Below are 11,915 nucleotides of genomic sequence, written 5' to 3'. Positions count from 1 at the left end.
GTGAAATCAAAGCGGCTGTTAATTCTAGATTAATTTTTCAAAATGACCTATCTGCATAGGGAACCGATGACTCATACGTTGTTTTGAAAATTAACTCTAGAATTGTGTAATAAAAGTATCATTACAGGTTTGTGGAACTTGATCCTGTGCTGCAATCATAAAGTAAAAAAAGGGTTACGAAATCCGACTCACAGCTTCCAAAGCTTCTTAGAACATCTCAACTAAACGTCCAAAAATTTGTAAACACATACTCATGGTGATAACGGCAATAAATCACTCCTCCTGAAACATACGGACTCTGGAATATATAAGAAGCTGTGAAACTGTGTCAGTCTAATCAATTATCAGCAAACAACCAAACAACACGGACATTCGCAAGAAATCAAAGAGTTCTATCCCGTAACTAACTTTATTTGGTAAACTTAAATCTGAGCAAAACTAGTACATCCGGATTAATCATCAAGATGCCACATCTCGTGGATTACTACAGCCCGTAAGTATTCGGAGTAGTTTGCGCTTCTTGCTTTCACTTGGAAACAAATGTAGAGCAGCACGTCTCCCGCCGGAGGCTTGTCTTGAACTTTCCGGTTGACCTTAGCGAGCGATTTCGCGCCGCGTAAGGACTATGATCTCTGCGCTTGACGCAATTCGATTCCCTCCACCGTTTTTTTTTCTTTCTGTCTTCGGCTGTGTCTGTGGTGGAATATACATTAGGGTGGGTCATTTTTTTCGAAAGTGCTCAGATCCGGCTGAAATAAAGTCCATCTTGTAGAGGGTATCCATAGGGACTCTCATACCAAATTTGAGCTCATTTGGTTGAAAACTGGCTTGTCGCTCGGGGGTTAAAGTTTACATGGAAATTACTATGGAAAACGCATGCTTTAACTTCAAACGCTCCTACAGGCTAAGCGACAAACTGTAGTCCACACTTACAGTAGGTAGCCGTGTCGGGGGTGGTCCAAGGAACATTTTTCTCTAAGGGTTCATTGTCATCCGTTCAACCCTGAGCTTGCGCAAAGCCGAAACATCCGGCGACGCCGGAATCCTTCGAAATCTCAGTTTGAACGGTCAACGCATACTACGAAACTATGACAGAAGCATTGTTTGAATGAATGAAAAACGCGACGCCGAACGTCAACAAACTAAAATGGAAGCAAAAAAGAACACTTCATTATTGATTCAAGTTTCAAGTTTCATGAAAATCTTTAACATTGTATTACTTGAACTGCTACTGCACGCTATTCTTGGTCGCGTTGTTGCAGGTGATACGGCTCTTGTAGCTTCGGAGCACGTTCTGAACGATCCTGGACTGAACCAGTTCCACCTCATCGACTCCCTTCCAGTGAACCAGGAACAACCGTTAGCCGTCCTCTTCGGTCACTCCTTCCAACTGCTCTGCCATGTGTCCTTTTCGATTCCGTTTTTGGCCTTTGTGCTTTTGGCCGGAACCACCGGAGGTGGGGATATGTCCTCCAACGTCAAACTTTTCGACGCTCTTGGCAGACTCTACAGTTTCGGTGGCGCTTTCTTAACATCTTCTCCGGCCCGATCCATGTTTGAGTAAGCGTCCGTCGAAGATCGCTTGCCGTGGCTGCTGGCCCACTTCTCGCCTTCCTCGCGCGCTATTTTTTCCAGAAGATCCAGGCAGTTGAGATTTTCCTTCGGTTCCCAGGAGTTTTCGAAATCGTCGCAGCCCTTCCACTTGATCTGAAACTGGACTCATTAGAGCTCCGATCCGATCCGCTGAATTTTATTTTCAAATTGATTATTCAATTTTATTACCATACTTTTAAGTAAAACACCTTGCTGGGAGAGCGCAACCTCTCACTTATGACTGCCATTTTAGTTTGTTGACGTTCGGCGTCGCGTTTTTCATTCATTCAAACAATGCTTCTGTCATAGTTTCGTAGCATGCGTTGACCGTTCAAACTGAGATTTCGAAGGATTCCGGCGTCGCCGGATGTTTCGGCTTTGCGCAAGCTCAGGGTTGAACGGATGACAATGAACCCTTAGAGAAAAATGTTCCTTGGACCACCCCCGACACGGCTACCTACTGTAAGTGTGGACTATAGTTTGTCGCTTAGCCTGTAGGAGCGTTTGAAGTTAAAGCATGCGTTTTCCATAGTAATTTCCATGTAAACTTTAACCCCCGAGCGACAAGCCAGTTTTCAACCAAATGAGCTCAAATTTGGTATGAGAGTCCCTATGGATACCCTCTACAAGATGGACTTTATTTCAGCCGGATCCGAGCACTTTCGAAAAAATTGACCCACCCTAATATACATACAACCACGTGCTGATAACGCGATGCAGACGGCGGCCATGCCCCTGGACGGGCTACTGCCTAGGACCGGCTCCGTTGGCCAGTTAACGTTGTTTTCCAAAATATGAACTTTGTTTGCTCTGAACAAGTTGATAACCGGCTCGGGCGGTGCATATATAGCCGATGCCGCCGGGGAGGGATCTTATTAGTGAGATCGAACGGTTCGTAGCAAGAACACACTATAAGCGAAAGCAAGAACGAGACTGCGTTTAAAGAGTGCCACGTTGTCCCGCTGTAGTAGATGGTGAACTAACATCACAAAATGGTCAATCTATCCGCTTTGCTCAGACTCCCAGCTGCGATGGGCAGCCCCAAGCTGAAGACGGTCCCGAAGGCGATCTACAACCACCTGCGAGGATTCCCGGTGGTCAACGGCGAGATCACCCAGTTGTCGGCCAAGGTTCGTGACTTTGTAGAGCGATCGGCTGCGCTATGCCAACCGGAGAAGATTCACATCGTCGATGGAACCGAGGAAGAGAGCAGACGCTTGCTGAAGATGCTGCACAGCCAGGGAACGATTCAACCACTGCCCAAGTACGAGAACTGCTGGTTGGCGCGCACAAACCCGGCTGACGTGGCCCGTGTCGAGTCGAAGACGTTCATCTGTACCGAAAAGCGCGAACAGGCAATCCCGACGCCGAAAGAGGGCGTCCAGGGATCGCTCGGCAACTGGATTTCACCTGAGGACTACGAGGCCGCAATCCAGGCCCGCTTCCCGGGCTGCATGAAGGGACGCACCATGTACGTGGTGCCGTACTCGATGGGACCGATCGCGTCACCGCTGTCCAAGGTGGGCATCGAAATCACCGACTCGGCGTACGTCGTCAACTCGATGCGCATCATGACCCGCATGGGCGAAGAAGTGCTTGACAAGCTGTCGGACAATTCGGTAAGATTGCTACCTCGTAATCAAGCTTAAGACAATCTCTAACCAATCTTTTCAACAGGACTTTGTCAAGTGTCTCCACTCGGTTGGAACCCCGGCCAACGGCAAGATCTCGATGCCCTCGTGGCCCTGCGATCCGGAACGGACCATCATCCTGCACAAACCCGCCGTCAACGAGATCGTCTCGTACGGATCCGGCTACGGCGGTAACTCGCTGCTCGGCAAGAAGTGCTTCGCCCTTCGCATCGGCAGCACTATCGCCAAACGTGAAGGTTGGCTCGCCGAGCACATGTTGATCCTCGGTATCACCAATCCCAACGGAGATAAGAAGTACATCGCCGCGGCGTTCCCTTCGGCCTGCGGTAAAACCAATCTGGCCATGATGACTCCGACGCTGCCCGGCTACAAGGTGGAGTGCGTTGGCGATGACATCGCGTGGATGAAGTTCGACTCCAAGGGTCAGCTGCGTGCGATCAACCCCGAAAACGGATTCTTCGGCGTAGCCCCGGGAACCTCGCGAGCCACCAACCCGAACGCCATGGACACCATCTACAAGAACACGCTCTTCACCAACGTGGCGTCCACCTCGGACGGTGGCGTCTTCTGGGAAGGCATGGAAGATGAACTGGCCCCAGGAGTGCAGATCACCGACTGGCTCGGCCAACCGTGGAAGCTGAACGAATCGAAAAATCCAGCAGCCCACCCCAACTCCCGATTCTGTGCCCCCGCTAGCCAATGCCCCATCATCGACCCAGCCTGGGAATGCAACGAGGGAGTCCCAATCTCCGCCATCCTCTTCGGAGGTCGCCGTCCAGAGGGTGTCCCCCTCGTCTACGAGGCCAACTCGTGGTCCCACGGAGTCTTCATCGGCTCGGCCATGCGCAGCGAATCCACCGCAGCCGCAGAACACAAGGGCAAGGTCATCATGAACGATCCGTTCGCGATGCGTCCCTTCTTCGGGTACAACTTCGGCGACTACCTGAAGCACTGGCTCAGCATGGAAGACCGCGCGGCCCAAGCCGGCGGAAGCATGCCCAAAATCTTCCACGTCAACTGGTTCCGCAAGAACGAACAAGGCAAATTCCTGTGGCCCGGATTCGGAGAAAACAGCCGCGTCCTGGACTGGATCTTCCGACGAATCGAGGGAGAACAATGCTACCAAGACACCCCGATCGGCCGCATCCCCAGCCCCGGATCGATCAACCTGGAAGGGCTCAACCGACGAGTCGACGAGAAGGCACTCTTCTCAATCCCGCAAAAGTTCTGGCTCAAGGAGGTCGACGAAATCAAACAGTACTACGACAATCAACTGTCTCGCGACCTACCGCAAGCGATCGGCAAGGAGTGGCAGGAGCTGAAGAGTCGCGTGGAAGAAATGTGAGGCCCTGCAGGGTTGTCCTCTTGTACAGTAGCTTAGCCACATCGTAATCTTAAGCCTTAGCTCATCTATTAAGTATTAACGTCTAGACGAATAGTTTAAGATTATCAGTCGATCGCAATAAAACAAACATACCAAAAATAAAACCCACTTTTTCACTCAATTCCAACCGATTGTCCCAAATGATGACAAATCTCCCTGAAGAAATGCATTAAACTTTGTAAAGTGTTGAATCCTGAGAGCCAGAGAACAGACACCGCGCGAAACGAGAAAGTTGTGGCCGCAAAATCGGTGCGGATGGAACTTCAACTTGGCCAGCCTCCAAGTGGGATGGTTTTTGGTGATTAGTTTCAATCGGGATGTTAACCACCGCAGGGTTGTGATGGGCTTCGATTTTCGCTAATTTTTCATGTTTAACGAAATTTAAGTTTAATTAAACCGACCGACATCTCATGGAGAATTATTCACAAGAAAGTTTCTGGAATCACAAGCACTATAATTTTTCATTACAAATTTGGGATATTTGATTCCTTTGTTTGTATCCCGCTATGCTATATGCTTTCTTAATTTATCAAAAAAATATGATTTTTTGCAATAAACATTAAACTATATTTAGCTGATAAGAATATTTGATCAGAAGAGTTCTTTGAGTCATGCCAAGCCTTTTTCAAAAATATTTTAAACCGGCATTTTCTAAATTTAAGAGGTAAACTGCCCATGTTCGCATAAATGTCCCTTATGCAAAAACAGCAAGCTGAGAAAAACGCATTTGAAGTTTGTCCCATACATAAGGCTACGTGTTAAGTTTTCGCGAAAAAACTGGATTTCCTCCTGATTTCTAGGACAAAGTACTGGATGTTATAGGCTCTTTCGAAAGAACACACAATTTTGAACTAAACTGCATCAATAACTCGAAATCGATGAAAATACATATGGGACATTTATGCGATCAGGGGCAGTAAATTGATCCCCCTTCAACATTTGACGAAATTATTAGCAAAATGTTTCTAAAACATCCAAACTATTAATTAACTGTAAGATACAGCAATTTCACATAAACCTGTACGGATGTGATCAAAATATATCAATTTACCCCTCTACAACTCAACCCCGCCTATAGACTTCAATCTAAAAAAAATCAAAAAAAAATAATTTTTGAAAGCATTGGAAAGAAGAACTCTTAAAATTTGAGAAAATTTTAGGGGTGGAAGTTTGACTTGTTTTATGTGACTTTACCAATGTTTTTTTAAAATGTCATTTTTTAGGGGTCAGGTGCTTTTTACACACATTTAGGCTGGTACAAATTTTATTTAAAGTTTTTGTCAATGGAAATTTAACTGCAATCAGCTGAAGTCAATTTAATATGTATTCTACTGCGTTTAGAATCATTTTAACCCCTTCCCGCCCAGAGCAAAATCGAGATTTTTTACATTTTTCACCATTATTCGTCACTGGATCGACCAATTTGGATGAAATTTTAATGGTAATAAGCTAACATTCTCTTTAATCTAACGCAGGTTGAACCGGGTTGAAAAAATGCATGATTGCAGACAAAAATTAGGGGTGCCCTGAAGTAACCATGGGCGTTAGAGGGTTAAGCATGTTTGAATTGATTTAAAAATATCTTGAATTTTGAAAATTTTTCGATTTTTATTATCGCAAAATGTCTTTTTGAAAACTAATGATTGCAAATGAACTTGTGCAAAATGCATTTTAAAACACTTTTCCCATGCAAATGTTGAACTATGGCTTGTTATTCCAATATTTATATTTATTTCATTTTTTTGCTCAAAACCAGTTAATTAAATGAAATTAAATATTTTTGTTCAAAATTGTCTTTGCCAGATTTGTGAGCACCTATGTCCAAAACCAAGATTGTTTATTTTTTGCCCTTTGGTCTGACTCTTGGTGTGACAGTCTTGGTTTGACAGCTCTATCTTGGAGTTTGTTCTGGACATGGCGAGGGATAGGAAAAAAATAGAAAGGCAAAACGTAATGATAGAAGGTGTTAGTATAGGCCAAATACTACCAAAAACAAACATAAACTAAAAAAAATAAATGCAAATTAAAATACTAAGAATAAAACAATAAAAACATAAAACAGTTTGAGGTATGCTTTTCTGCTGAAAAAAAAATTAACGATGGTATAATAATAGAACTTAAAGCACCATGCGTTTCCAGCGAAGTGTACCAAGAAATCATTCCTATGGAGAAGCGCGGTACAGTCATCCCACATATTTGGAACACCCACAAATTCGGAACACTTTTGTGATAATTTGTCAATAGCATGCCAAATGCAGCTTTTCTGTCGACCCTACTTTTTTTAGGACCTTTATTTGGACATTCTCTTGCTATTTCACTAGTAAAAGTAGTACTTTCAGAACAGAAAACTGCATTTCAAGACTATTTTATCCAGTGCAGTTAAACACTGCCTCCAAATTGCCTGTTCCATAATTGTGGGATGTTATTGTGCCTCCCACAATTGTGGAACACCTGAATTTAAATGATATTTTCACAAAAAAAGTTAGCAGACCATTCAAAAAACATAACTGAGTTTGAATATCGTTGGTTTCAGTGCGTGAAGTCATTATTTTTTTTTTTAAATATGTACTCCTGGAGAGAACCAAAGTTTGTTTACATCCATAAGAAAAAAGTGTTCCGAATTTGTGGATTTCGAGGGTAAAAGTTTTTCTTCAAAAACTTGATATAATAGTTAAAATTTGCAGTTGTTTGATGTAGCATTAGAAAGATCGCAAGAAAAGCTTTCAAATGAAGGTAAAAGCGAATCATTAAGTTCAATTATCGATTTGCTATGATGTTTTGAACATTGGCCGATCTGTTAACTGTTCCGAATATGAGGGATGACTGTACTTTAAGTTCAGTTTACATCACGATATCAGAGTTTTATCTATAACTAGAGATTTTTTTTCAGTGGTTCTATAAGCTATGCAATTCCTTATGTTTATAGGACCCTTTCTAATAAAACTCTAGATTTTTGGATTGAGCTACGATTTTTAAATGTCTTAGTATTTGATTAAGAGCCCTACTAATAACCTTTATTTTGAAACGCGGCGAGCTTTTTTTTATGTGTTTTTGCGAAAATCGTTAAAAAAACGCAAGTTTTTGGTACGCCCTAATTTCCAAACAAAAAATACGGGTATAAGTATTTTGTCCAGAGAACTCCTATTCCTAATCTTGTTTCCATTGAAATTTTGAAGTTTGGACCTCCGTCGTGCACGGAAAAAAGTGCCGACGCCAAAAACGAACAATTCTCCAAAGGAACGTAGACCACCTCCAATTTTTGTTTTGGACACGTTGGCGGACGATATTGACGAGTTGCTGGAAGGCCTCGGATATTGTCTGAAAATTGGTAAGTCGTCGGTGCAAGTTTACACATTCGACGAAAAGAACTTCGACCTGGTTGTGGAGAAATTAAAGAGTAAAAACTTTAAGTTCTACACATTCGACCCCGTGCAGAAGACAGCTGTTAAGGTCGTCTTGAAGGGGTACCAAGACCGCCCGATCTCCGACCTCAAGAAGGACCTCTCTGGTGCTGGAATAACGCCGCGTGACATAAAAGTCCTCTCGCGGAAGACAACAGTCACAGGTACACACACACTGTACCTGTTGTACTTCGACCGCGGCACCGTCAAGATTCAAGACCTGCGGCGAACTAAGGCGTTGGACGGGTTTTGGGTAAACTGGCGGTTCTACTCAAAGACCCGTCTGACGCAGCACAATGCCACCGTTGCCAGAAATTCGGCCACGGCTCGCGGAATTGCAACCTCCCGCCCCGCTGTGTGAAGTGCGGTGAATCACACCTCTCGGAGGTGTGCGCACTGCCACGAAAGGCGGACTTGGGGGACGAGGCAGAGCAAACCAAGGCGCGCATCAAGTGCGCCAACTGTGGAGGTAACCATACCAGCAACTACCGTGGATGCAGCGCACGGAAAAACTACATCGAGGAGCAGGAAAAGAGGAAGAAGAAAACAGCAGCATCCCACCCTCCTCAGCGAAGTACGAGCTTAACCGTGCCGGCAGCTGGTCATCGTACGGTTCCAGCGGACAACTCAGCGTTCCCTCCTGGATGGGGGCGATCGTTCGCCAGCGTGGTCGCTGCCGGTAGCGGCAATGCGGCCCAGCAAGAAGTTACCGGGGAAGATCTCTTTACCCTGCCAGAGTTCTTTGCTCTCGCAGGGGAGATGATGACGCGGTTTCGGACCTGCCGTAACAAGGCAGAGCAATTCCTGGCCCTTGGGGAGCTGATGATCAAGCACATCTATAAAGGATAAAATACTGTGATTTAGTTATAAGCTTTTTCTCTTTCTTTCCCCTTTCCTTTGCAATTTTAGCAAGTTTTTTTTTTAAATTTTTCTTGCTCTTGTTAGTGCCATAGTTATAGAAATAATTGTTCCAAAATGGATTATGATGCAACACACAGCTGAAAGGAACTCCAAAACTCTGTAATGAACCTCAAAAGAACTTATTGTATCTTGATTATTCACCAATAAAACCGAATTGAAATTGAATTGAAATTTTGAAGTTTTAAAAACCTGGATTTTCAGTCCGATTCTGAAAAGAAGGCGACATAAACTTCAAAAAATATATATTTGCGACGGCCTTACTTTGAAGAAAAGAAAATCTCAATGCGTTATAAACCAAACCAACATTTCAAAAAAGTAAACCCTGATGCCCATTTATGAGAGACGAAAATTTGGCACCAACCCCAGCTTCGAATCTTTACAGAAAATGATGCTCCAGTGTGGTTTTAAATTTCTTTCTCCAATCGATCTGGGCCAGGAATCGGAGAAGCAAAAGTGCTCGAGTGGTCTTCAAAGTTTGGCACCCGCTCCTTCTTTTTTTTTACCCTACCAGCCATCTCGAATTGATTTTCCAATTTCCACTACCCCCTTGTCCCTAAAACAAGCCGCCCAACTATCTTATTTCGCGCCAACAGTTTTGAGTGGCCAGCAGCAGCGGTTCAAGAGTGTTGAGAAGGGCTTAAGACTTGCGCTGCGAAGTTGAGGATGGCATATTCTGCTCTATAAAGTGCAACAAACAACAACGATGAATGCAGCTGAATAAGATGGATGATGAGAGGGATTTTGTTTCAAACCGAACAAGAAACTGGAAGTGCACTTTTGGTCCGAGTTTTTCCGAGACGATTTGCAGACGAGAAAAACTTAATGCGCTTTCCCTGGATCTCGAGAGAATCCTGCCACGATCAGTCGAGTGAAAATAATTGGTTTGTTTTGTGCTCGATGTGATACAATATATAGGAATCATCAAGAACACTTGCTGCTGTTTGCAGATTTTGAAGAGTTATTACTTTTGAAGTTTTGCAATCTATCTGTATGGAATGGTTTTCCCAGAATCACACTTTAATTATGCTCTTCAAAATAAATTGCAACTGAATCCTGTTATTTTCCACCACCTCTGTTGTTGCAAATCTATAAACACAAACAGCTAACAACAAGAAGTACTCTTCAGCACGTTTTGCACATCTGTTTGTTTAGATTAATCATCAGGCTGCATTTAACCATAATCAATACAGGGTATTTATTATCAACCCGGATCGCGATGTTTTTTGATAACGGCAGCTCATTCTCTGCTGGGGGTTGAAGTGTTTTTGTTGACCAGAAGGGAGACTTATTTGTAAATAAGAAACCTGCCACGCGATGTGTTGTGTTGTATTGAAATGTTGAGATGTAAAATGGTTTAACGGTTTCAAAAACATCCTTATTGCAGCTAAAAGGAAAATCAATTCAGGATACATAGAATCCTTTAAAAAGTTTTTGCCAAATTTGGAAACGAAAAGTAGCTCCTTCATTAGATATTACCATAAATGACGATGTAAATTGAAAAAAATTACATGATTAGATCTAGGGTTTTTTCTCAAAATTTATTTTCCCTAAAAGAGCACGCAGCTAGCTAAATCTAAACTTAGAAACATGTACCCTCCCTGTAAAGGCTTATGAATTGATCTCAGTTTAAAGGTTCTCCAAATCTCTGAATTGAAAATGTAACATCCTGGAGCAGAACTGTTAAATTCTAATAAACACCAATTGAATTTGAATTTGAAATTACATGACCAACTTAGTTGTTCACGTGTCAATCAAAAATAAAACATTTAAAAAATCAAGAATAAATGCACCAATATAAAATTAAACAAAGAAAAAGTTTTAAAGCAAATCAAATACTCAAAAAATTCACACACAATACCGCATAAAATCTAAGCTTGATAAGCTTAATTTTAGTACCCAATTTGACCCAATTGGTGATTATAAAAAAATATAAGTTCTACTTTACAATGTTTTTTAATACACAGTAAAAAATTGTGTAAATTTGGAGTTCTGCTCCTTCCATGATGTCCTGCACCTGGGCATCCCTAGTATCCAAAGGCATTAAAACATACAAAGCAAAATAAATCATGGTAATATTACATCTGGGAAGGGGTACATCTTTTATGTCAGAAAAATTTGTTATTTTACCTCTGGAAATGTGTAATTTTACCACTTTTCTGGTGTAATGCCACTTTTTCAGTCTACAATGAGGTAAAATTACAACATTAAAGAGATAATAATATTTAACCTTCCAAATTTACATTATTTTTTTCTGTGTAGTTTCAAGCAGAACTGGGAACATTATTTATTTCACAGTCCATAATTGGAATCTCGCAGCCCTTGGCCGACTATTACAAAAGAGGCAGCTGTTTATACAAACATATTATCGAAATATTCAAAATCGTTATCGATTTGGATTTGGTGTCTTCGGCAAAATTGTAGAAATTCATTAAAAGAATTTAGGTTAAAAAATGCACTCTTTGAAATACCTTTTACATTAATGTAGTTTTTCGCACAAAAACTACTCATTTATGTTTCAGATTAGGAAAAATAAAACAATCAAACATCGCAGTTATTATATATTGTCGTAGTAGAATTCCTCTCTCACATTTCGGTCAATCGATTTTAAGATTTGTAACTTACGGGTTGCTCCGACTCATAAATGTCGTTGAGACCTTCTGACAAGTGCCTCAAGGTCGGCACGCCTCTAGATCAAGTCGCGGGTAGCTTGGGGAATGCTGGGATACCAATGGAAACTCCAGTGTGTGCGGGTCAGAAACACACTTTATTTCTCCTTCTTCTACAGTGCTTTATTCCTCCCACTTACTTAATCCTACACTGACCTGACCTTTCACTTCTTCTTCTTCTCCTCTTTTCGGGGCCCCGTCTTCGACCGCAGCACTCCAGCGACGTCGGTACTTCACCTTCCGCTTCCTGCTCTCCTCTCCTTCCGCTTCAACCTCTGTTCTCACTTCTGCTACCAAC

General features: G+C 42.7%; 1 protein-coding gene across 1 annotated transcript; it reads left to right on the top strand.

Annotated features, from left to right (window-relative positions):
• The first annotated feature begins 335 nt into the window (after positions 1-335).
• Positions 336-4,728, top strand: LOC120417114 (phosphoenolpyruvate carboxykinase [GTP]-like). The gene is made up of 3 exons (XM_039579097.2): positions 336-493; positions 2,612-3,212; positions 3,271-4,728. Exons 1-3 carry the CDS (start codon positions 465-467, stop codon positions 4,588-4,590), a joined length of 1,950 nt encoding a protein of 649 aa, XP_039435031.1. The 5' UTR covers positions 336-464; the 3' UTR covers positions 4,591-4,728.
• Positions 4,729-11,915: the final 7,187 nt, after the last annotated feature.

This window comes from Culex pipiens, chromosome 3 (assembly GCF_016801865.2).
Source record: "Culex pipiens pallens isolate TS chromosome 3, TS_CPP_V2, whole genome shotgun sequence".
Classification (NCBI taxonomy): Eukaryota; Metazoa; Arthropoda; class Insecta; order Diptera; family Culicidae; genus Culex; species Culex pipiens.
This window is presented reverse-complemented; position numbering and strand designations above follow the sequence as displayed.